Source organism: Passer montanus, unplaced genomic scaffold (assembly GCF_014805655.1).
Source record: "Passer montanus isolate IOZ18808 unplaced genomic scaffold, ASM1480565v1 scaffold193, whole genome shotgun sequence".
NCBI lineage: Eukaryota > Metazoa > Chordata > Aves > Passeriformes > Passeridae > Passer > Passer montanus.
The window spans coordinates 62,931-89,910 of record NW_024366514.1 but is presented as its reverse complement, the minus strand read 5'-3'; the positions used below and the strand labels follow the sequence as shown (position 1 = coordinate 89,910).

Sequence of the window (26,980 nt, the reverse complement as noted above, 5' to 3'; positions counted from 1 at the left end):
TCAAAGCCTGTTTGTTGTGGCAGCCTCCATAGTTAAACAGAAGAGGTCTCTTTTGTCATTTTTCACCTGTTTACGAATTAACTCCTCTCGCTGACGTCTTTCCTCCTCCTCTCTTCTTCTCTCCTCCAATCTCCTAAGTGCTTCCTCCTGTTGTTGCCTCTCCTCTTCCTCCCGCTGCCGCCTTAGTGCAATTTCCTGCTCTCGCTGTCGCCTGAGGGCCTCCTCCTGGAGTTGGGAACAAAATGTCAGTCTATAAATGCCATTTTATCAACAAACAACATCAGAACACAGATTACAGCATTGTCTGGCCAAATAAGTAGCCTCAAGAAAAGCTCCCTAGCTCCAAACTAAGCTCTACCAAACCAGTGCATTAAGCACAACAAACCCACAGGTTTACAAGTAGTTCTGATGCAATGTGCATCTCCTACATAAATTTTAATGAAAAACAGAGGACATTAATTGCCCATCTTTGGTTTTAAAAATAATGGCATTGAGAATGACAACAAAAGGGGAGACTCCTCTTTTCACTATTCAGCACTAGCTGAACATTAGATCTATAAATATTTCAAAGTGTGGGTATCATTAATTCCTTCTGGGGAGGGGTGCTGTCAGCTGGAAGTTGGAAGCTTTTCCTACTTACAGGAGTTTCTGAACAGTGACTGTTCAAGAGCACTACAAAACTCCAACCACATGTCCAGACACCAGAAAGAAGCTGATGCAGCCCAGTGCACTTAGGGACAGTTACTTTTGAAGTCTCAAGGGCTTTGACTGGGCTTTCCCTATACTATTTAAATATTATGGGTAACAAGAGGTCTCTTAGGGGCTTTGATTTTGGATTTTCTCTAACTTCCAGTAATTATGTTTTCCAAGTACTAAAATTATTTACTCAACTTTAAAATTAAATATTAGCACCCTTTCCTATCAACATAAACAGACATTTTTCCATTCTGCTATTTGGGGATTTTGAGGAATAGGGGACAAGCAGCTTCCTGTATATTGTTAAATGGGATCCCATCTGGGGACCTCATCCACCAGTTCTGACTTTCCCTTGCATAAAAAAGCCTTAGTTTTTGCAGCCTTTTCTGACCTCTGATGTTCAGCAACTGTGTTAAGGCCACCCTACTTTTCAACCCTTCTGTTGTCTGACTTACCCTACCAGCTCAACCTGAAGATCTTAATTTTTGGACCAGAACCTTTTGTGGCTTTTATAATTTTGTATTTTCCTTTAAAAGTGACCACTACCACAATCACATTCCTACAAGATTTTTATAAGCAATACATTATTCATAGGATGAGCAGGGATTAATTGTGCAGCACAGATGTAAACTCTGGTACATCAAAACTAAGACCCTTTTATCCAATCTGACACCAAAGCTTCATGTACAAACAGCACAGATAAACTACACTACAGTTCCCTGAACAACTGCCCTGGGTTTTTCTCTGACAATGAATTTCGGATGCCTACAACAAAACTGTCAGTAGACAGAAGATCTTTCATAAGCAATCCCATGGCACTGAACAGGTGCTGGCTGCAAGCCAACAATTCATTCATATTCCTGAATATCATTTAAGTGGTTTGGTGCTAGATGTAAGTGCAGTAAGTGGGTTTTTCCACTAGCTGGACATAGAACAATAGCCTGTGATTCATCTTATCATTAATCAAATCACCTTCAAATGCAACACATACCACCTGAACCATTTTTGAAATGTGGGCCTTTAACTGTATGACTTGGACACATGCAGTCAAGTCACAGTAATCAATACAAGTGCTGAAAAATTTCTGCTTGCTGTATCTTATTGAAAAGGCTGCTGAGTAGGCTGAAGGTGTCTTTTTTGTTTGCCTGGGACCACAGAGCAGGATCTCAGCTCAGGAGTCCTCAGTGCCAGCCCGTGTGGGGGCTCTCACTAACACAGCCCATAGTACCTGGGAGAGATGGGCAAAGTCACCAAGTCCTCCTGTGGGACAGCACTTGGGTGACATCTCTGCCCTACTGCCCCCTTGGGGAACGGGGCTAGAATTGCCATTAAGAAAGCTGTACACATCTCCTCCTTGCTCAGGCATGCCAGGAGAGACACTGCTGAACGACATGAGTCAAAGACTTCTCTCCCCTACAGAACTAAGGATGAACAGTGTTTTACTGACACAAAAAACCCCTGTAAGATATGAAAAGCTGGGAAACACAGCCTTTTTTCTGACTCTTCACAGCTATAAAAATGTTGTCTTAATATTTATGTATCTTATTATTTGATGTTTTTGTTTGAGCATGTGACCAAAGCCATTCAAAGCTCTCCAGCTTTCTGCCACTGACAGTATGGGAAACAATCAATCCTTTGGTTCTTAGTGTTCCCATGTTTGTAGATTCCTGCTCCAAGACATTCCCAGTGTTCTTTAGCAAAATCTTTCTTAGTAATTGTTTTCACACATATACATCTTGCTGTACAGATAGCTTATTTCACATTTTTTAAAATATCTGTAATATTACAAAAAAAATCTTTAAGCAGCAATCCCCAGTTCAATAGACTCTGGATTTTTAAATAAAATAGAGAATTTTTTGCAGTTGGTGACAACTGCAATTCTGCTTGTCTATGTTACTAGGGCTCACAAATCTTTTTATTCTCCTCTTTGAAACAGGTATTTTAAAGGGAGAACTAAAGAAGTAATTCAGAGAAAACAATTATTAACTGGTTATTAAACCTCAAATTTTGTTCCTGAAAGCAATCAATTATTAGAAAATAGAAGATACCAGACCAGAGACAAAAATGAAATACAGGAGCTACACAAGCTGGGCATTACTGTTTTCAATTCTACAGTGCAAAGTAATTGATAAAAACTGTGAACAGAACTGAATTCAACATTTGGTATGACATTTCATCCTACAGAATTGAACTTCTATTAGTTTTTTTGGGTTTTTTTTTATTTAGAATTCACCATCAACAGCATATTTACTAACCTTATATACTAGTCTTTTATGCAGTATTACATCAAAAGCCTTCCTGAAGTCCAGGCAGATTAAGTCTACTGCTTCACCCCTCTCAGCTCTCACTGTCATCTCCTCAAAAGAAGTTAATCAAATTTGTTAAGCATCATCTCCTCTGCATAAATCCATGCTAATAAATCAGTTCATCCCTGATTCTATAATGCCTTTCAGTACAGAAGTCATATTCAAATAATGACCAGTTTCCTTTTTTTTAATACAGAATACAATGTTATTTTCTCTTTCCAGAGAAGTGCTTAAACCCTTTGTTACCTTTTTAAGACATTACTGCTCAGAATTAAGCATTGTGGCAATTATTGCATTGGTAATGAACTAAGATACTTGCTGTTACTGCTCTTCAACCCCGTTCTGCTTCCTTTGTGTAAACAGTTATTTCCCATGGCATCTCAGAACAGGAGAGTCAGACTGTTTACTGTACAAATCCAAAGTGGACAACAAAACTTTGGAATTTAACAGACATTGTTATATACAGAGGCAAAACTGTTAGTGAAAAGAAACAAACCAAGTCTACTTGAAGCCAGCATAGATGACACAAATTGAGTTACCAGCTGAAAAATGTTTTCTTGTTATTGAACCAGATCTAAAGCAATCAATCTCAAAAGTTAAACTTTTGAGTACATTACTGCTTTAATGTTAGTTTGACCTCAAGTGGAGGACACTTTTCTGTACAGCATCATGACTTCCTGCACACAAAGTAGATACACTAAAGCAAGGAGCCATTTATTTGCAGACTTGATTCCAAAAGATACCATGAAATTATCTACATATTACACTGTATCAATTAAAATAGAGCTTCTGTGACAAAACCCAAACCCTGAGTGAACAGAGATCTACAATGAACTTCCAAACTAGAGATTCTAGAGGCTTCCTGAGAAGTGTCTGATCCTTAAAGCAGGAAAACGCTTTACAGCTGCCTACCTAAGCTCATAAGAAATACTATAAAGGACAGAATTATTTAGTACTTTTGCCTATTATTCATTCATGTGGTACTTTTCAGGACATTTACTAACTCCTTAGTGAATAAGCCCAGCCTTGTGTTTGCTCTTATCCTTCACGTGCAAAGTAAAAACTTTAACTTTCACTGTCTTTCCATCCTGCAACACTTAAGGAGTAACTACATTTTCTTCTATACAGAATTCAGGAGTAAATGCTAGAAATGCCAAACTAGTAATGTCTCCACTGTGTATTCTTGGATGATTAAGAACATCCTACAATTCCTACATTCACTCTCCTACTGCAACACTGATCACATAATTCTTTTTAAGAAATATGCTTGATCAAACTACATCCCTTCCTTTCCCAAGTATCAACTCAAGTAAAAAAGATGACAGACTCTAACCCAGATAATAATTTATTTTAAAAAATAATTTACTAAGTTAAAAAAAACAACAGGGGAAAAATAAGCTGGATGTCACATTACTTTTTGTCCACTATAGCCCTCTACCTCTTACTCATTTAAAACAGTTGCTCAAGCTCCATCTGCTCCAGAACTTATCTTCATGAAACACTTGACTGCATAGATGGCAAATAAAGATCAAAACATGCAGTAATTGGACAACTAACTAAAGTCTAACATCGACATTAAGAAGTTGAGAGGGAATATTCCACATGGAATAAAAGCCCTGTTCTCACAAACAGAAACCTATCTTAAAGTGAACCATCAAAGCCCATTTCTCAGATTGAAGTTTGGGCTCTTAAAAAAAAACCAATAACAAAAGAATCATAATTTAATATACTCACATGAAAAATATTAAAACTGTCTTCATACACACCTACCAAAGATTACTTAGACCCCACAGGATTCTTAAAGTGAGTTTTATAAATTATAATTAATTAGAGATTAACTACATTGGGGAAACTCACTTGCTTCCTGCGGGCCAGTTCTTCTTCTTCCCGTCGTTTCCTCTCATCTTCCTGCTGCCTCCTAAGTAGCTCTTCTTGTTGCCTCCGAAGCTCCTCCTGCCTTTTCCTCTCCTCTTCCTCTCGTTTGGCCCTCATTTCCACTTCTCTCCTCTCTTGCTCTAGCTACAATTCACATAAAACTATACTCAGATGCAGGTAACGTATTCCTACACCATTTCTTAGGGCAACTCTGCTGATATTATAGTAACAGCTTAACAGATGAAGCCTCTGACAGATGCTCTCCCTTAATTGCAGTTTTACCTATCAGCTGGCTGCCTACTGAGGTCAGATTCCTGAAACAATCCAGAACAATTTTTGACAATTTCTGTTTGTAACAAACACCAGTTTTCCAGTCAGTTTTTCTACATCAGCTCCTCAACATACCCTCTGACTCTGGAAGTGAGTAGTGAGTTGCTTTGCAGTCATCATAAAATAGTAATTTTCATTAAATGTACAGAGTCATACAGGTTCAAACTCACAAAAAAAATTTAATACTAGAGTACATGTAGAATAAGCCTACCATATAGACTGTTACGATTCCCCAAACCAGTTTGGGTGAAAAACACAAGGATTAAGAGTACAAGTATCTAGTCTCAACTCAGGGTTTGGCCTGACAGCTCATGATGATCTCAGTTTAAAACAGAGGTGGGCTAGTGAAGAGGTTTTAATCACAAATGTAGAACACCAACACTATTTCAGAGGTCAGTAGTACCTCCACAGCAATGGTTTCCAAAAATCTGTCCACAAGGATTTCATAACTTGTTTTTATAACCCCTATTCTCTTTATGGTGTTTTCCATGAAAATCTAGTCAAAATCATCCATTGAAGAGCTCAGTCTTCCATTGGCTCAAGAACCACAATTACATTGCACAAGAGCAATCCCAACTTCTTACAGTACAAAACAGTTTCTGACCTTTGCAGCCTTGGCCTTCTCGAGCTGCTGAAGTTGTTCTAGAGCTGGTCCCTGAGCTGCAGTATCAATGGGCAGATCCCAGACACTGCTTCCTTCCCAGACTAGACAGTGAAGAAAACAAACATTGACAAGCAAAAATAAGCACATGAACAAAACATATCTGAAAGAGGAGAATCTTGTGGATGCTGTTACTATGTTTTAGGAACTAAAATCATGTTAACACTTTTGCTTTAGTCAGTAGAGGGCCACCTTATCCTCCTGGATAACAAGGCCTGTCCATGACTGAAGGAAGGCTGGGCTTCCTATGAAAATCCACAGAAGAACCAGCTATTCCAGCTCCTCCCATCAGAGAAGAACATCCTTAAATAGAACAATCCCTTCAGATCTAGACTTCCATGACCACTGGAAAAGTTACCATATTCTTCACCTCTCTCAAAGAGAGCTTCTACTGCAAGGCAAAGTAGGCTGATCCAGTTAAACATCACGATGCAAAAATAACTTCCCCTTGTGTCAAAAAGGGAGGGATCATCTCAAAGATGCTGATTCTTAACACATGGACTTTTCCCAAGAGACCTGATCCAGGCTAAGCACCTTACCTGTAGGCTGTGAAGCTGACTGAAGTTCCCATATTGAGCCAGTGTCCGGCACTGACACAGACCTTGTAACAGGTGGCATCATGTTCTGTTCAGATATTCTGTAATACCAACAGTAAGAGTCAACACGCCACTTCCAGGGAAAAGAGTGCTCTGAGCACGTATGAGATTCAGTAACTTGTAACATACTGCTTTCCTTCCACACCTCTATTTAAAACACAAATATGATGTGGACAACAGTAGTTGCTTGCAGAGTTCTTGCTGATTTCACCTCTGCTAAGTCAAGGGCTAAGCTACAGTTTTGCACTTGCGTCTTAGAGGTCAGTTTGAGGAACAAGCATCCAGTACTGCAGAACTGGCAAAGCTCCTCAGTGACCAGCACAACATATCTGTCAGACAGGTACAATTCAAACTCCTCATTTCCATAAACACTTTCTGAGGCAAAGGTTACATATATAAAGAAGTACTCCACATCCTGAAATGGTTTCCTGTTATTCTGAAACATACTTATATTCTCATTACTATTTTCCACACACATAATCGTAAAAGATGAGAAAACTTAACTAGGACAGACAGCTGACAAAATGTAATTATTGTTATATACAAACTAGAGCACAGGAAGAACAGAATTCAATTCAAGCCTGGGCTAGCTCACCTCATCTTTAGGGCCTGGAACTGTTGGAGGAGAATAGCAAGCTGCTGCTGCTGCTGGGATGAGAGGGCTGCCTTCTGCTGCTGAGCCAGCATCTGTGCATACTGTTGTCTTCAAAAGAGAAGCAGACAAATGGTATTTGTTCACTTATGCCCAAGGTGCAGACAGATTCATGCTCTGGGACTAATGCCCACTGACATATATAATGTACATGCTAAATACTAGAGGAAACCACAGAACAGGAGCTTGGCAAGAATCAAAATAAGAGAATATAGCCAGTTGGCTCACATGAGCAGTACCAGACTTCTCTTCACCCTCAGCTATGTCACCTGGCTATTACTGCCCCATGTTTTTCCTGTAAGATGGGCAACACTACTTCCTTTCTTGTCTAAATTCCATAATTATAGCTCAAATTAATCTGGCTTTGATCACTGCCCACCTGCAATCAGTCTCCTCCCCAGTATGTCAAGGCATTGCCTAGCACAGGAGCATGCTCTTGCCTCATTCAATCACTGAGCTGACAATCAGTATTGAAAAACTATAGTCATGACACAAGCTTTCAGGATCCCCTGAAAAAGCACCCTGATTGACTGCTTGCTTTCCTTCAAGCTGCTGCAAAAAAAAGCTGTCATGAGCTGGCCTTAACTGAACAACTGACAGCTTTGGAAAAATGGGTTTCAAACTGCTTTGCTCAGCAGGACCTTTCACTGATCTTCAAAGAGCTGAGCAAGCACACCAAAGGTAAGTTCCACCTTCTCCATCTCCAGATCCAAAGACATGCAGCCTTCTCCAGACATCCAAACATCTGAAGGTCATTACTAGGACACCTGGGATTCAGACTGACCATAACAGCTACCTATAAAGCAAGTCTCACCAAAAGCTCTGTGTGACACTGGAAAGGACTCTGAAAAATGAGCCTGGGGCAGACACTGCCCTAATCCTATACACTATCAACATCTCCAGTGTTTGTGGAAGCAGCTATTGCTGTTGGAGGTGAAGCACTCCCAGCCCCATTGCCCAATGAAACAACAACAACAAGCAGCTGAACCTAGATGACTAAAAATGCAGAGCAGAACACAGCCACTGGAAGATCTCCGGAACAAGAAGTCTTACTGTATTAGAAGATGCTGATACTGCAGGTGCTGCATCTGGATTAGAGCCAACTCTTGTTGTCTAGTCAGTCGCTCTTGGTCCAGCTCACCCTATGTTTAGAGATAAAATATTCTTTTTCAATAACATATATACTAAGAGTAGTACATTGCAAATGCAAGCACTGTAGAAGTTGTATTTTGACCAGAAAAAAAATGAAAATAGAAAAATAGCTAGACCAAGATCAAGATTTACAAAGCCTGTGAAATACACAGTACCTTTACATATCACAGTACCCAGCCACCCAGCCACACCAAGCATTTTTAAATTACATGTCTTTTCTACACTTGCAAAAGTAATCTAACACCAAGTTCAACTTCAGTGCTTGGAACACTTGAAATTTCAAGACAGAGTAAATTCAATTCCCACTTGTTAGAGAGGATTACTTCAATACTGCAACTGTCACATAATTACCAGATGTGGAAGCGGTGCTGGGCCTGGAGTGAAGGGAACCCTGCCCCACATTTTCATGATGTCTCCAAGTGGCTGGAAAGTCTCATCACAGGCCCTCTTCACCAACAGTGACATCGTGAAGTACCCAGCCTGGAACCACTCTGCCATCTCCTGATTACTGAACGGACCTGAAATCACATCAAGCAACACACGTTGTGGGGAAAGGGAAGCAAGGCCAAGTTCAGCATGCTGGAAACAAGGAGCTGCCTATGGTCTCTCAGTGCCCAGCACCAGGCATTCCTGTCTGCCTCACCCACTCGTGGGGACACTGCTCATCCAAGGCTGGAGTGTCCATGCACATCTGCACAGAGGCTACAGCACTGCCCTACAGCCTCAGGAAAAGTGCATGATGGCTTTCAGCTTGCCTCGGAGGCAGACAGGTCAGCTCTGGGGTGCAAGCCAAGCAGCCACTGTGGAGTGGGGCTTGGTCCAGCTAATCCCCCTGCTGTCCTCCAGCAGCACTTACTGCTTCAGGCTCACAGCAGCTGCAGCTTCCATTCTGGAGCTCAGCAGTACCTGCTGGCTGACACTGCTCAAACCACAAGTGCTGCTTTCCCAACTGCACTGCACAGATAATTAAACAATCTTAGCCTGCTTCAACTCTTGCCTTCAAATCAGAGGAGCCCTCATGTTTTACACAAGTTTTGCTTCTGGAACTTAGTAGATAAACAGATCCACCTCAAGTGAACAAGTACATTTTTTAAGATAATGAGGATCGAGCTTCTTTCCTTGGTAAAAATCTACACTTTTCCTTTACCTCTTTTTTCCTAAGAAAGATTTCAGTCATTCCTTTCAAAGGAGGGTTCCTATACTAACTTTACATATTCAAACACATAGAACACCAGTATAAAATATTATTTAACCAAGTAAGAACCACATAAATAAGTTTTACAAAACATCTTCTGAAAAGTAGGAACATTCAGTAACCCTTTCCTTCTGTGAAGGAGTACCTCTACAAGGCAATTCCTCCTAGAGAATATGAAACCACAAGAGGCTATACCAAGAAAAAAATGATTTGGAAGTGTTTACTTCTTGATGTCACACTGAAGTACTTAATCCAACAACAAAAATATTTAGATTGCCACCCACCAATAAACACCGAGCAGTGACTGACATACACTGAGCAAATAAAAGCACTTTATGATTAACATTCTTTAAGCTTAAAGGGATGAAAAAACCCCCTAAAGACATGCAATACCTGCAGACAAGAGACTGACACAGATCCCACAAACAACACCCCCACCAATCCTATCTGGAGTTCACAGCTGAGAAGTCATTCACACTACACAGTGTGAAGTACAGCAAGGAAGGAATTCACTGTTTAACTGCACTTTTGGGAAGCAGATAAGCAGCTGCTAAACCGAGCCCTGGCACCTTCAAAAGAAATGAACTTTCTGAAAGGAAAGATATAAGTATCTATATGAAAGGCCTGCTTCAAATTTTATTTACAAATAAATTTTTAAGCTAAAATTGAAAGCAGGGAGCAGTTCCTATCTATTATATGAACTAACAAAGCAGTGGCCGCAAGTGCAATTTAAATTGAGATTCTGCACAAGCACTGGCTGGTGGAAACTTGATTCCTTTTTGCCCTTGATTCTAAACAGAACACCCTCCCTGACTATTACACGTCTTCAGGATGAGTCCAGAAAACTGATTTCAAGGTGTGTGGATTCTTTACAACAACTACTTGAGTGGTCACATTCCTGTTTGTTTCCACTGTTATCTGGAAATCTGAGTAACTAATGGCATGTGAAATAGGTTTTAGTCTAACCTAATTTACAGGAACATGAAGGGATGGCAACAGCCCTCAGCCATAATAATGCACAGTTCTGGATGTTCAGCCTGCTGAGCTCATGGGGGCACTGATGGGTTGAAGATATTTTCAAAACCTAGTTCTAGAATGGTAAATTCCCTGTGCTGCTTTTGTAAAAGGAAGCACCAGCATCTGTTGGAGGTAATTCTGTGAAGAACTCTTTAACAATTCTGTGAAACAAAAGAGGAAGTGTAAATGGCACAGACCTACCCTGAATTTCTCCTTGTGGATCTTTGTAGTACCACTTCTGCATGGCTTCATGAAACAGGGGCATAGAGGAACCCTTTGCTCTGTGCTCTTGGATTTTTGCTGCTAATCTTTCATCATCAAGGGCACTGTCCTGCAGATATGCCACCATTTTTTCTGCTTGCTGGAAGAGACATCAAAACCAGCAAGAAATACAACAGTTAGATGGGGACTTACAAATTTGGAAATGAGTGTACCAAACACAACCAAGCTTGTGCTACCCAGTGCTCCAGAGTGTACCAGGAAGGACAGGCAGCCCCAGGACAGGAGTGACTGCTACACCAACCTGGAGCTCTGTCTACCACACTGGTCAGGCAGAATCCTGAAAAAGCACAGCTCACCTCCTTATGAAAAGCTTTAGAGCAACTTGCCAAGGAGGTCCCATGCAGCATCACAGTGAAAAATAAAACAGGCATGGGAGCATGAGCACAAAGAAGGCTCTACATCTCAGCAGTCACTACAGTTTCATCAACACAGTGCTGTGATTCACTTACTGGATTTTTGGTAGGGTTTTAGTTTGTTTGAGGGTTTTAACAGACATAGATAATTTCTCAAGGCAAATCATAATGTTACTTGATAGTGGTCAAAAGCACTATGGTCTCTAACTCTTTATACACAGGGTATAGCACAGAAAAATACAACAGCTTGAATTATTTGGGAAAAAAAAAGAGAAGCAGCTTTCAATATACATTGTGGATTGTAAAGTTTTAGCTGCATTTCTGATTTTATGGGCTTCAAATATTTTCTGCATTCCACATTCCACCAGTCTCACAATTGTCAACAACAAAGGAATTAGAGAAGTTTTACCTGCTCTAGGTGTTTGAGGCCCTCTTCATCATCTGGATCAGTGGGAATGTTGCCCATGCCTGGAGCAGCTGTGACAGGTGTTTGAACTGGCCGCAGAGCAGGATTTGAATTGGAAACAGGAGGAGAAAGATGAGCAGAAGCAGCTGTGTCTGCAGAAATCTGTGGCAAAGGTTGAGCAAGAGAAGCCAAATCTAAAGAAAAATGTTTAGGTTAGTTCAGTATCTTTTACATAAATGACAATTACTTTTAACAACTTAATGCAGAGAATATTCGACAACTCAAATTTAGCACCAAAGCAAAAGTATTTTCAGATCTTCCTGAATTTACTGCTTATAGCACAGAGGTACCCAGGCTAACTTCAAGGAACAAACAGTTTAGTTCTATCAGTGCAGAACTCGGGCACATTTGAGCACATCCCATTTCCTGGCCACACACATTTGTCCAGACTATTCTGCTGTACCACACTGAGGCACATCCACAACTAGCTGATGTTTCTCTGGACCACATTTCAGTGTGAAGTACCAGTGCACTGCAAGCATTTGAGATGGCATATCCAACAAATCCTGTATTTATAGACCAGGTGGTGAATTGTGGCTTTCCATCACCAGTCCTTGCCTCTTTTAAGGGGCCAGAATTATTCACAGTGAGTAATGGAAACTTACTAAATTTATCTGTCAGGTTTATTACCTTCCCCTCTGTTGGACATTTTGGCTGACAGTGTATTCTCCACTCGATTCTCTTTATCTTCTGCTTTTTCTGTTCTTTCTGGCACAGACTCTTCCTTCCTTTCAAAAAGGTTTGTCTGCAGCGGGTCTGGAGGCTGGGATTTTGGTGGGGTGTCTGACCTGGCAGCTGGAGATGACGCCTGAGCTGCTTCTTCCACTGCTTCTGTAACGAGGCACAGTTCTAAGTAACTGAGTTAACAGAAATGCTACACTGACAGCTGCAGAAGTCGTTGTCCTTACCTGCCACTGTTCTTTCTGTTTTCTCCCCCTCCTTCTTGGTCTTTTCATGATCTTTGGCTTCTTCATTGTGGCTCCCTTCAGAATCAGACCTTTCCTCCCCTTCCTCCACAGGCCGGAAGTCCATCTCCTGTTCCTCTGGTATTGGTTCCTTCTGCACTTTCTGCAAAGTCAACGCAATCATCCATAACCCACCTGACATCACACAGCATTTGCACCAAGTGACCCAAGGTCCCAAAGCAGCTTTTCACCTTTAAAGAGAGAAACGCTCCAGAGGAGTCAAAGGTGCCCATTTCCTCCTCTGCGTCCTCCAAGCACCACTCAGGGAGACTGTCCCTGTCGTCGTCCATGCTGCCGCTGCCGCAGCGCACGCGGCGATAGCCCCGCTCGTCGTCTCGGTCCCGGAAATCGAACTCGAATCTCCGCCGTCGCTCCATGTGCTCCCGCCAGCCTGCGGAATGAGGGCCGTCTAAGGCAGGGAAAGGAGCTTTACCACACAGTCCTGGGGCAGTGCTCACGCAGTGGGGGGAAGGACACTGACAGCAATTCAGAAAGCTGACAGCAATTCAGAAAGCTGCTACACGGTACAGCCCGCCTATGAACAGGCAACTTCAAGGACAAGGCAAAGAAAAGGAGCACCTTGCCAAAGCAGGAATATTGTCTACTCTCAAATATTGTCCACTGTATATCCTCAAATTATAAATTGTGGAATAAGCATTAAAAACTACATAAGGCTAAAAAAGCTTGGCTACAAAATCTAGAACAGGCACCAAAATAAGACAAGCAACACTAGTTGCCAATTGAATTTACCAGCCACCATTGATTTAAGTCTTTTGTGGGGAACCTTTACACATGTAAGATTTTGTGTTTTCCTTCAGGGGCACTGCAGAAGTTGTATCCTGAACAAAACACCCATGTTTTTGCCTCTTGCCCTCAGATATGCTTTTGTGCATATACATGAAAAATGGAGTGACGACAGTTCAAATACCTTTGAAAGGACTGGTCAGTCTCTTGAATGGCTTTTTTTTTAGCCATGGAATACCAAAACTTGGAAAGATAAGAAATGGGAGAGCATTCCCAATTCATGTATAAACTTCATATTCAGAAGACACCTTCATTCAGCCAAGCTTCAAATCCTCTGAGTGCAATAATGTTATTTAAGCTGTAAAGAGCTGGCTGCTAAGGAAAACAAACTGGGAGTGAAAGGACTGTACACGGCTTTCCATGATACACAAACCATCTTTATCACAAAGGTGCAAAGGAAAATGAAGGCACCTTAGAGCTTTTCATGGTGGCTGTTCTTAACTGGATTAAAAAAAACTAAATTCAACAATCTGTGCATCAGAATCAGTGCAGCCTCACAGTATCAGATGTCTACAAAAAAAAACCTAAATCACAGTCGGGGGGAGAAATGTGCTCCTGTTTCATGATTGGTGGCTGTTCTTAACTGGATTAAAAAAACCTAAATTCAACAATCTGTGCATCAGAATCAGTGCAGCCTCACAGTATCAGATGTCTACAAAAAAAAAAACCTAAATCACAGTCAGGGGGAGAAATGTGCTCCTGTTTCATGACTGATGAATGTTTCCACACTCACCTTAATACTCTAACTATTAATATTAGCCATGCAAAAATCCACCTTTTTCTCACAAATACAAGAAATGTAAAACAAACTTTTCCCAGAAACATTTTGAACTTCAATATTAAATTTTACCAAGGAAACACAAATGTTATATTGTAACAAGGCCTTCACTATTCCCTATGTGCTTATTTGCAAATAATTCCACAGGATAACTTAACCTACACTTCTAGTTATGCCTCGCAAAGAAAGCAGTATTAAACCATCAAATCAATGTTCTGAGGCAATCTTTTTAATGTTATTAAGGAAAGAGATTTAAGTGTGAGAGGCTGTTGACAACCAGACAGCATTTCTGATTGAGTCCCTGGACAGACAGCTCTCATTAAAGCAGCCATGTCCATGTCAGGTCTGCCAGCAGGGCAGAGGAGCCTGCTTTGAGAGGAGCCTGTATTTTTCCACAGTTCACATGCCAATGCCAGGAGTGCAGCTCTTCAGAGTGAGACCCAGAAATGTGGTTTCTGAAGGTGAATTCTAAGCACTTTGTTAAGCCCAAGTATCTTCAAAGCTCAAATGAAGAGCCGTTTAGTCTGCTTGCAGAGATTTAGTCACACCATCTTTTACAGCTCCCACATTTTCAGAGCTATGTGGAGAGGCAAAAAGACATAGGTGTAGCAGAGCCATGCCCTCATTTCTTAGTAACAAAATGTGTTTGTAAAAGCCCAGTTAGAATATAGGCCATAATTCAGGTCTGAAATACCAGGCTGCCAACCCTTTAAAGCAAGCCAAGAGGAGAAACAAACCTGAATTCTTATCTGAAGTTTTTTAGCCAGCAGTTAGGACACAAACACAGCTTTAAGTTCAGCCCTACACTATTACTAGGCAGTAGTTACATGTTCGGTATTTCAAGTGTAGAGACAATTTTAAGCTTAATTTATCCATTGCAATTTATGGTGACACTGTAGGTAAAAGACAGGATTAATGGCTGTTTCAGGACATCCAAGAACACATTAGCCTTATTAATAGCTATTTCTCTCATAAAAGTTATATCCTCTAACTCAGCAGTGAAATTTTAAATATATACTAAAGAATACTAAATGTTAACAGAACACTTAAAGGAATAGTACACTTTTTTGGGCATGTATTATATCTAGACCTAGTACTTACTTTGCTCAATTTTGGAGCAAGATTCTCCAATGTACTCTAGTTGTTTCATGATATTTAAGAAATGCAAGGAACAATGCCCAAAAATTCAACTCTACTCAGCAGTGAAATTTTAAATATATACTAAAGAATACTAAATGTTAACAGAACACTTAAAGGAATAGTACACTTTTTTGGGCATGTATTATATCTAGACCTAGTACTTACTTTGCTCAATTTTGGAGCAAGATTCTCCAACGTACTTTAGTTGCTTCATGATATGCCCAAAAATTCAACTGCAGTTGAATTTTTCAACTCTAGCTCAATTACAGCACCTGATTCTGAAAGTGGAGTGAATCAAGATGAATTTGAAATGCCTTTCAAACAAAGCAGCAACTAAAAAAATCTTTATATGGAAGTACAGCCTAAGGCCGCAAGGAACAATGCCCAAAAATTCAACTCTAGTTGAATTTTTCAACTCTAGCTCAATTACAGCACCTGATTCTGAAAGTGGACTGAATCAAGATAGATTTGAAAAGCCTTTCAAACAAAGCAGCAACTAAAAAATCTTTATATGAAAGTACAGCCTAAGGCCTCTCTCAAATGCTTCTCTGGAAAAAGATCAATTTGAAGAGCTATTTACAGAAAGACACAAAATCATATCAGAAATTCCAGTCAAGAAAAACTTATTCCTATTTCTTAAGGCTGACTTGGTAACCAAAACCATAAACATCTATAGATCAGTCACTAGTTTTGAGACCAAAACAGATTTGTATATGTTTTTGACAAAACAGACTTGACCTTGTAAATTTAAAGGGAAATTACTGTATGAATGCAAGAACTGTAACAACACAGAGGGGGTTTTTAGACATTTGTAATTTTAAAACATGATTTTAAAAAAAACAAAAACACTTTGAAGCATCCAGTGCATCTATATCTGCAATCACACTCTTCTAGCAGTTATTGAAGCCAGTGTAAAGATTCTAGCAGGGAGTACACAGACACAAGCCACAGGAAAGACCAACTAAACAAATGAAAACAGTCCTCTGAAGATATTCCTCTTTTTTTAGCAGGACATAGGACTGTACTATTACCTAATACCAGAATAAGTATAAAGAAGTAGTTGGAACCTTGCCAATTTGATTTAAGGTCATTGTTTAAAGCAAAAATGTGATTTCAACCATTTTGATAGTTCTGTTGCTACTATTAAGAGGAGAAATCAAATACAGCTCTGATGAAAGCTGGAACTAGAACAATACAGCTGTCAGCTTAGGCTATCTCAAAATTAGCAACTTTTCTGCAGATTCACATAGGTCTTCGAACAGGCTTTCAATGCTAGCTGCTAAAACTAACTTGGTAAAAGAAGTTCAGTTAGTTTCTACTACACTGAAAATTCAAATAAGCAAAAATTTACATGACAGAATTGAGACAAATTTTCAAAACCTTCCTCAGAACATCAAAAAAGTTCAAGACCTGAATGAACTTCTGAACTTAGAGGTCTACTCTTCCTTTTAAGCTAAAGCAAGCAGGCTGGTACTCACAGAACACTCCACTCCTGAGTATCATGCTGCATCATGAGGTAGCTGGCCTGATGCTGCCTCAACTAGATAAAAAAGCAGCAGTGTCTGACCAATAACTGTGACCAAACACTGGGGAAAAGAAAATTATCTTCAAGATTTGCCGCCATTTAGCTTTGCTCTAAATAGAAAACATATGATGATAAATCAAGCCTTGGGCTCATTGCTAAATTTTAGTACAAGAGAAAAGCTGTTTGAGTTATACACAGTTATGAAGAAAGCTCAGAACAGAGGTGATAGCTGCTTCCAACTATACTGAAACTCTGGGATGTTGAAAACAGCTACAGAGCCACTGCAAGGGTGACTGAGACTTCTTTTTATTGAACAGAAGAAACTGTCCACCTCAGCTCCAAAAGTGCCCCGTGCTTTCTTATCAAGTTTAGCATGGAGCAAAGGATGCTCAATCACCCCCTAGCATTACCAGAAAGGAGGTTTAGATTGGGCATTAGAAGCAATTTCTTCATTGAAAGGGTTGTCAAGCATTAGCACAGATGCCCAGGGAAGTGGTGGAGGCCCCATCCCTTGAGGCATTTAGAAGCCATGTAGATGTGGCACTTAGGGACATGGCTTAGTGGTGACCTTGGCAGTGCTGGGTCAATGGTTGGGCTCCAACACCTTTAAAGGTCTTTTCCAAACTTAATTTTACTATTCTATGAAGATGTAACAGTAGAAAAGCCTAATTCTCTCCTGGTACTCCAGAAGCCTTCTGCAGCCAAAAGACAGACAAACCCAGGATCCCACAACAGGTATCTTTTTGGAATCTTTTCCAAAAAGAAGGAAAAAAAACCCTATATTGTTTCAGTCCTACTACTGAAACACCAAGCTCTGCTTTGTATTTCTCCTGCAATTCCAGCAATGCAATTCTGGAAACCAAGTGAACAGACTTGCCCTGTCAGGCCTGGGAAGGGGAGACTGAAACCAAACAGGTGCCTGAAATTTATTGAGACAAGATATCCTTTTACTAACTATGTGTAGAGCAACATATTTTGAGATTTTCCAAGGATGCTTCTTGGCACTGCAAACACGTCTGGAAAACTAGAAAGTGGTCAATGACCAGAGTGGTTAGTGTCAGTGTCACTCTGCAGCATTAGGTATGCTGTCTAATGTGGGTGATTTCTGTTCCCTCACAGTCACAAACAGTACTATTAAAAACCCCTTATTTTACCAGGTGCACACACCTGGAGCACAATACAGACAAGTGCACACCTGGAAAGTATTGTTTCCTTAAATATGTAAAGGTACTGAAGATGCTAAAAGGAAAACAAAAGGCAGGCAATTTTATGCTAAACATTTAGTGACCAAGAACCTCCCATGTGCCAGAACAGTGTTCAATGACCAAGAGTACATGAAGCTATTTCTCCCTGAACGTGGCACCTCCCTCTGCTCATGGCCGCTGCCCTCTGTGTAACCACAGGTGTGTGTTTGCCCAGCTCTGCTCTCACCTGGACTGTGAGGACGCCACCTCTCCCCATCCCTCCGTGACCCAGCCAGTCGCCAGCCTCCATCCTCATCTTCCCCATTCTGCTCCTCCCTGAAGATGCGCCAGTTCTCGCTCTCAGAGCGTATAAATTCGTGTTTCCTCCCTGCGGGCACTGTCCCACCTTCCTCAAAGTTTGGTCTCACTGCAAAGAAAACACAGGCCAGTGAACACGTGTCCTGTCTTTAGAAACACAGAAATACAAAAGGGTTGAAATCTTGCTCTCTTGGAGGCAAAAAATGCAGCAGAAGTGGTTATAGGAACCTAGGAAAGGAATAGAAATTCAAGAAGGAACATGACAGATTTAAGAAATCCAGGTGCCTATGTACCTTGGGATGGAAAGACAAAAAATAAAATCCAGAAGGAAGCAAAGCATATAAGTAATTAGAACATGGATAGGAAAGGCAAAGGAGGAAAAGGCAGTTTAAGAGATGTAGGGAAATGTAACAGAAAGAAGGCAAAAGTGTGCAGAGAAAAGGAATAAAGTGCTTTATCATGAGGTGTCTCAAGCTAAATGGGAGCACAATGTAAACATTATACAAACCAAACATTTCCTACTTCTGTAATAAAAAGGTGACATCTATTTATTTAATCCAACATACAGCAGTCTAACTATTAGGAAACACTGCAAATTTAAAGTAGTATTGGGGAATAAACAAGAAAAACTTAGCAATGTTAACATTATGCCGTGAATCCATCTTCTGCAGAGCCAAGGTCACTGCATGAAGGGCTAGAAGCAATTATGCCTGAGCTGAAGGATAAGTCTAACAGAAGTTCAGGAGACAGGATAGTCTTTTAATTCCCAATGTACGTTATATTTAAAACAAAACAGAAAATCCTCAAGTACTTATGAAGAGCAACTGTGTCAGAAAAGAATGATACAAATATTTTTATGAGAAGACTCCACATTATACACCAAGATTTCCAAGTCACACACCAGTATGCCAAGGCTTAACACAGATGCTGCTTTCACTGCTGACTCGCCCTGACAAGACAGCCCATCCCTGAAATAAGTTTCTTCAGCTGTGTAGCACCAGAATTGTCACAGGAACCACACTGATGTCATTTCTTCACTGGTACTATTATCCAGTGTTACCCTGAAATTGTTGTGTTATCTATAAAAGGAAAAGTTTTCAAGTAGAGGAAGGTATACTGAATCTTCCTTCTTAAGAGTCCTAAAACCTAAAAATATAAGATGTAATTTGGTGAAGTCTGTTTAGTATGCCTGATTTCTTAGACAGGAAAAACAAAAGAAAGTATGATCATGTACTAAGACTCCTGGGGTAGAAAGAGACATTTTTAAGTAATTTGTTTAGGAAGCATAGGAGAATGTTTTCTTAGCATCAGGCAATTTTTTTCAAACAATGAAAAAGAAGAGGAAGTAAAGAAGATCTGAAATTATGTGGCATATCAGACCTCTGTTTAGAACAAGAAAATTCTTCCTGCTAGAGATACTGCACACTGGAGACAGGAAGCACACAATGGCTCTCTAGTTTGCAAGCACCTTGGGGAAAAACTGACATTCCTTCTCCACCATCTCAAAACACTGGAGGGAAAAAACATTTATCTTTCTCCAGCTCTAATCTTTCTGGAATACCTTTCCCTTATGTTGTTCCTATAAGAAGATTAATTATATATTTTTAATTATTATTTATTATATATATTATTAGCACACTGGCTAATTTAAAGTCCAGCACCAGTACCTAATTTAAAGTTAAGCACCATACCCACAGAATGTCAGCTGTGAAGCCAAGTATAACCCAGTTACACCTTTACTTCACTGAAGGGGACATCTGGCTGAAGACCACTTCTGGATTTGCTGGGCTTTGAGAAACAAAACAATCTGCAGACAGTGTATTTTGGGGAATCTCTGGTAATACTCCAAATAAAACAAAATTGCTGGAGGCACTCAACTTCCTTCATTTGGTACATGTGATGCTGGCAACTTTTGATCTGGAGTGGATAAATCTTTGCAGATGAAGGTCAGCCACATTCTGTATTCCTGTGCTTCACAGAAAAGACAGGAAAGGAGCAAGCCAGACAGAAAAATCTAAGTCTGGGAATTATTTTTTTTTTGTTTTAAATTTTTGGTGTCTAAAAAATATAATGCAGACTACAGTAACAAAAAGTGCAGGGAAGCCTCTCACCATTGCTCCTTGGATGGGCTTCCCATAATAGAAAAGCAAAAGGTGAAGCTACAGAGCTGAGTCAGCTGCAAGTAAAACACAGAGAGAGGTGCACAGAAGACAGCTGCAACCCAACAGAGCAGGGGAGCCTAAGTCCCAGACAACAAGGAAAGTGCCTCATTCTTTCTGAATTTATTTTTAGAATGCTAGAAAGAAGAGAAATGCAACTTTTTTTTTCATTTTGCAGCACAAGACATTAGTTTTCTTCTTAAGAAAACAGTTACCAAAATAAAAAAGTTATTCAAATCCCTATTTTGAGACACAAGAGTAATATTTTTACATATTTATTATTTTCATAAAGACTCACAGCTATTACTTGACACTTATTCAGTAACATTAATTTGAGAGATTTTAGACTCTACCAATTAAGGGGGGGAAAAGGGAACTTCCATTGTAAGTTCAGTTGATTCTGGAGACTGCTCTTTAACTCAGACAAGCTCTTAGCTCACAGGTCCTGTTCCACTCTCCCAGAAACATTTAGGAGAAAGGTCACTTAAAGAACATTGTGCAGTCTGCTTTGCCATTGCATATCCAGGTTTTAGCTCCACTGCACATCTAATCATGCTATAAGCAAATCAAGACAACTCAGGTTCTGCTAGTCCTTAGGACTGCAGACTCTGCTCCCAAGAACTGAACTATCAAAGTCAGGTTTTGTATGCTGAATTTGCAGAAAATGGGGTTTGAAACACATCTCTGTAGAGGTTACAAAACATCAAATGCTGTTTGCCAAGTTCAGAGTCTAGTGGGACCCTGCCTCTCTTCTGATTTTAAATTCTGTGGCATTACAAAAGTAGAAATGAAAAAAAAATCAAATATAAGGGGTCAGTATTATATTTATATGAGCATGGAATCACCTGTGGTTCCAAAACCTTTCCAAGCAGAGTAGCACTCCAGTGTCACATCAAAGACTGTTCTGATGCCACATTCAGTGCAATTAAGAGAAAAAATGCAGTGTCTCATGACATACTTCAGTTTTCTAGAACATCACAGCAAGCATCAAAGAACAAGGTATGTGTCCAAACAGGTCTGGCATTAGATGATCCTGAAGATTAGACAGACCAGCCAAGAAACTGGTTCTTTACAAACACAAACCAGTCACAGGTTAAGGACCAGAAAAATCAAGCTACCCAAGTGACAGACTCTGACAAACTGAATACAGGAATATGTATGTATGTATATGTAATCCTACAGATTACATCAAAATTCTTAACTTATAAAGTGCCAGCATATTCTTTGCAAACTGTTTCTAGATTGAGAACAATCATTTCAGCTGAAATTACTTAGATCACAGAGTCAGGACTTGGCAATGTTTTAAGGACAAAAGAAACTAAAATGCAATCTATGGTTTTGCCATGGACTAATTGACTGGACTTCCTGAAGAGAAGGAGCAGTAAAAGGGCACCTCTGTTCAGGCCTGTCACAGAGCCAGCAGTGGTGTTTACAGAAAACTTCAGACAGAGCCGAGTGGTATCCAGCCAGAAAAGCTTGCAGCTGTGCAACACTGATTTGAAGGGATACTGACTGGGGAGAACAAGACTGGACTCGGGGATGTGGCCCCCTGGCAATGCCTTTATGGAGAGGACTTACTAACAGAATGGCAAATAACTTCTGTTCTCCAGGCTGCCAGCCCACGTTTCCTACACCACCCTCGCTGTCTGGAAAGAACAAACAGGAAGCAATGACTAACAGCACTGCTGTTTCTGCCCTTTAGAGGGGCAAGAACCAAGAGTCTATTAAGTACTTTGACTTGCTCTCCTCTCTGCTGCCTGCTACAGAATTCCTCAAGAGGAAGATAAAAATAAAAACCTTTGCAGTCAGTGGTTTTAAAGGAACTGAAATAACTTTGCCTAAATGTGTAATTGCTTAGTTTATTTTACAGAAGAATAAAATAAATGTCCTTAAGATGATGCTTCCAGAGACGGACCACCTTCTCATTGGAACACTACTGGACATGCTAGAACACCACAGGAACACAAATACCATGAAGTGACTCCCAGTGACAGATCAGAAGTTCTGAATCCCACTTCTAGCTTCAAATTTTCAATCTCTCTGCATAAAATCTCAATCTCAACAGCAGGTCTCAAAAACATACTATATAACCCCATATTTTTTCACCAAATTGGCCATTATCTACTGTCACCAGTGTGAGTGAGCCTATAGATTCAAAGGAATTAACAAGAGTTCAATTCCATAACACACCCAAAACACACACACTGTACCTAATTTCACCTGCTATACAACTGTGTAAAGATTTCCAATTCATTCAGTTGAGTTAGATTAGAAAACCACTGACCACACAGCAAATGCTTTCTACAGTTCAAAAGATGGTTTCTAAGAAAATACTGTTTGCAACCAAAATCCTCCTTATGACTAAGTGAGGCTTAGTCACAAGTAGTGACTGCAGTGGAGGGAAGGGTGAAGGGCGAGTCACACCATCCTACAGCCTTGTCACACTGGTGGGAGTCCCCTGGCACTACATTATTTGCCCTGGTTTTCAAAGTTACACTATGCCTATCAACTTTCAGTGCTGTGCCTGAACATGTATTAAAATGTTCCATTCTAATGAAGCAAAAAATTAATGTTTTGCAATTTAGGGTTGGGGGAAGGTTAAAGAAGAAAAAATAGGGAGGATTTTGTTTCCTAAGCAGGAAAGTCTACATTAATGATTTTCCCAGCAGGCCTTCAGTAGTTTTACTGCAAACAACCACAGCCTTTGTTTCTCAGATCCTCTTACATCTGACGTTCAGTCAAAGCCCTCACATCAGCAGCTCACCAAGGGATAAAAAAAAAAAGTGAACCAGGACTGTGTTCCAGAGCTGGCCTCAGAGCTGGTCCAGGAGGGAAGCACACTGACCACTCTGCACAGCTGCTCACTCAGACATACCCTCAACAACTCCTCTCATTTCAAGAGTGAAAGAGCAAACAGCTTAAAAAAAAAAGTGGTTTCATCTGCCACATGGAATCAGCAAGCCACCTAATCTGCCTTGTTTCATTCCTAGGCTTTAGCAAAATCCTGTGATTAATTCCATGTTTTCACAAAGGAGCAATGTGGAGATGGAAATTGCCAGGTCTACATCTTCTGAGCAGCATTAGGCTGCAATTCAGCAACACCCTCCTGAGACCACAGGCTGCACCATGAGCTGCATCCACCTTCCCATTCACATCCAGAGCACAACAGGAAAGGAAGAAGTGGAGCAGCAGTGGGACACAAGAGTGTCTCTCTTCACCCAAATGAACAGTAGTTCACACTGGTTGGAGACATGGTATCAGTGAACAGTGTGGGTTTTCAGCAGCAATATGGGAACTTTCCCACTCAGCTATTCCAAGGGAATTTTGGCCTTTTCAACTTACATGCAAAACTTTAGGTTATACAAACCTAAAAAATTATCTTGATTAAGGAGGTGAGGAGGAAGGCACCTTCTCCAAGTAAGTGTTTGAGGATTTCTCCTTGGCTGCTAAGAGTTTGTGTTGGGTAAAGAAATGCTCCTAACAAACCAGCATTCTTTTCCACATGATCAGAGCCAACCAGCCCCCCTGCAGGCAAAATGACCAATCAAATCAGCTTCAGAGGGAAACCAATCCCCCCAGCATATAAACACAGGAATGAGACATACAAACCCATTTTTAAAGGTTTTGGGGTTTTTTTTAATCTTTACCAACCACTTGTGGGAAGTTTCTTGCTAGTGCTGGGACCAGTACACCAGACCAGAGCAGTCCATCTCCTGGAGCCCAGGTTATCCCCTCCTCCTGCACAAAGACCCTCTGAAGACTGGTAAGTACATAAAACCATCATATTTTCCCTTCATTTTTTCTTATTGTACAATTTAAATTGTTCTGTCACTCTTTAATCAAAGAAAGCAAAGTTCTTTTCAGGACAGAGAGTTTTATTTCTAAGACTTGCTAAACTAAATATCACCTTAAACAAAACGGTTGATGATTTTTCCCCCTCAAAAAGAAGAAAATGCTCTCTCAGGTGACCAGAGTCCTAAGAGCACACAGAGCAAATCCAAAGTCTTTATGCAGTATTTTTTCAGAAAGTTTTTGAGAAAAGTGCTGAAAAGGCTCTGCAGACAGGGAGCATTTGCAAGCTCCAGCTACAGCAGGTGGGTGTCATGAAATCGGCCAAGAATTATGAAAAAGACATCCTCACCTTGCTGCACTCATAACTCAGCACTCAGTTCCATCACAAATTAAAAGAAACAAGCTTCACATCTTCAAATTTGCTTTTACCATCTCCAATTATATCTCAGATATCAACAGTTCTCAATCAATGCATTCATGCCTGTGCTTATGGACACAGAGTGAGCTGGCACTGCTGCCCAGGACTCCATATGGACACAGAGTGAACCCCACTGTCCTGCAAAACTCAGCCATTCTAGGCAAGCCATGGGAAAGCCTGCAGCACACAGGGCAGGACTGCTCTTCAAAAACAGCAAGTTCTACTAAAAAAGGGTGGCAGCAAACTTCTACTACTGCAGCTTTACATTAAATAAAACCCTCCCTAGTAACTATCAAATTACTCCTCTGTTACCAATATTTAACCCTGCATTTAAGTTTCTTTACAAGGATTTAATATATACTGGAATATTTTACAGCCTTTACTAAAACTTTGGTTAAATGTTGCTTTTCTGCTTCTCCAAAAGCAGCCAGACTAGTTGGTCCACTCGGGTGCAACTTCAAAAATCAAGAATTAGTGTTCAGAGTACTTATGTGAAAATACATTATATATAAAATGAAGCACTATTTAGCTTCCCCAAAATCAAGTATATAAGCAGCCTTGTTTTCTGTACTATAAAAGGAGACATACTCTCCCATTTTACCACCTCTTTCTTTAAAGTGCATTTAGTAATAAACTGTCACAGAAAGTCAAAAGTATGAGCTCTCACATCCTATCCTTTATGGCACTTGCTTTGAAAAAAGTAACTTGGGGCCAACAAATTCAAATTTCCATTTTAACAAGACCTACTTATAAATGTAACAAGTCCAGAAAGCTTATCTTAATTCTGCACACTGCTCAGAAGTAACACTTTGTCACAAACTACTTCCATTCATCTCAATGAGGCATTAGCTACAAAACCAAAAGGACAAATATGTTTTGTAGCTAATGTAGCTCACAACAGAAGCACAAGCTTTCCAATGCAGCTTCTCAAGCTGAGTTACTTCCTACATTTCTAAGACTGTCCCCTAATGTAAATTATATGATCCAGTAATTTCATCCATACTGAAAAACCTTCATTTCCTAATAATAATGCCAGAGCACCTCCAGGAGTGGCCAGTCTAAAAAAATACACAATAATCTAAAAATAAAACCACACAAAATAGCCATTTTAATAGCACTAAAAATGCCTTTAAAAATCATAATATTATTTTGTTCTTGTTGCAAAGTGCAAAGGCAGCAACAGACCTGCACAATCCCAGCTCAGAGCAGACAAGGTTTAAATCTGAAGCTTGTACATGATCATGCAAAGCCAGGCCAAGCAAAGAAGGAATGTACACATCCCCACAGGGGCATGCCACCACACAGATTCCAGCAAATCTTGGAATGATGCTGCAGCTATAAGCAGTTTTTGCAGTCACTCCCAGAAAATAGCAAGTCCTCAAGACCACTTTCCTGTCAGAATGAAGCAGCACAGCATAAACTATTTCTAATCCCTTCCAAGGTCAATTAGAACAGACTTCATTAAGACTAGAAGCTGAGCAAGTAGGGCAACACTGCAGAGGTCTTGCCTGAACACAACTCTTCACTCAGGCTCCTCAAAAGGTTGCAGATGTATCTGTATATCAGGTTGAGAACAGGCTGGAAGTGTCACTGTGAATGCCTTCAACAGAGAAGGCAAATGGAAATGAAGACAGTGCTGCCAGTGAGTTTCCCTGCAAGAAAAAGCTAAGCAAGAGGAAAGGAGAGGAAATCAATGTGGTGGCATGGAACAGGAATGCAATAAAGGCTGTTACAACACAAGGAAGAAGAGCTTAATCAAAAAGGCAAAGCACTGGAGAGCCACAGCCTGGATCATGAATTTCAGAAATGCAAGCAACATCCTAAAGCTGTTAGGCAAGGTTTTATCACACATAAATCATTAGCCAGCCAGCTCAGTTTAGAACCTGTCCCACTGCTAGAAGGAATCTGTGATTTTTTAAAAAATTAGTACTCACCCTACCTTGATTGGTCTTAGAGGAGTGCATAAAAGAAAGAAGCCAGGATGAGGGACAAGATGATAAAAACACTAAAAACCAAAAAAAGCTAAGAACCAACTGACACAGTGGTGTTGGTGATAATTTAGCTTTCAAGGGAAGGTGAACAGGAAGGATTACACACAGCAAACGTGTGATAAGGGACTGGTCAGCATGCCAACAGAGGTTTAGAAAAGCCATTTCTGACAGTTCCTGTCTTTCTAGTCAGGGGCTATCAGCTGAGAAATGGAGGTACAAGAAACACCCAAAGCTTCATCAACAGTTGCCTAAGTCAGGAACCAGAAAAAGCAAAACCCACTGAATAACACAGCATAAAGGGCGTTGAGAGAGATCACTGGACAAA

At 40.4% G+C, this 26,980-nt stretch overlaps 1 protein-coding gene across 13 annotated transcripts in view; it reads right to left on the bottom strand.

Annotated features, from left to right (window-relative positions):
• GIGYF2 (GRB10 interacting GYF protein 2) overlaps positions 1-26,980 on the bottom strand; it is a 73,029-nt gene that overhangs the window by 8,617 nt on the left and 37,432 nt on the right. For 7 of the 13 annotated variants that reach the window (XM_039706467.1, XM_039706469.1, XM_039706471.1 and 4 more), the window contains 14 exons: positions 18,225-18,404; positions 12,738-12,955; positions 12,490-12,649; positions 12,212-12,412; positions 11,525-11,715; positions 10,682-10,841; positions 8,620-8,786; positions 8,170-8,258; positions 7,060-7,167; positions 6,408-6,505; positions 5,812-5,912; positions 4,860-5,021; positions 2,952-3,053; positions 67-225 (listed from right to left, as the gene is read on the bottom strand). In XM_039706467.1, the coding sequence (XP_039562401.1) occupies positions 67-225; positions 2,952-3,053; positions 4,860-5,021; positions 5,812-5,912; positions 6,408-6,505; positions 7,060-7,167; positions 8,170-8,258; positions 8,620-8,786; positions 10,682-10,841; positions 11,525-11,715; positions 12,212-12,412; positions 12,490-12,649; positions 12,738-12,955; positions 18,225-18,404 (2,096 nt within the window). The remainder of the gene's footprint in view (positions 1-66; positions 226-2,951; positions 3,054-4,859; positions 5,022-5,811; positions 5,913-6,407; positions 6,506-7,059; positions 7,168-8,169; positions 8,259-8,619; positions 8,787-10,681; positions 10,842-11,524; positions 11,716-12,211; positions 12,413-12,489; positions 12,650-12,737; positions 12,956-18,224; positions 18,405-26,980) is intronic. The other 6 variants (XM_039706474.1, XM_039706472.1, XM_039706475.1 and 3 more) reach the window with 6 other exon arrangements.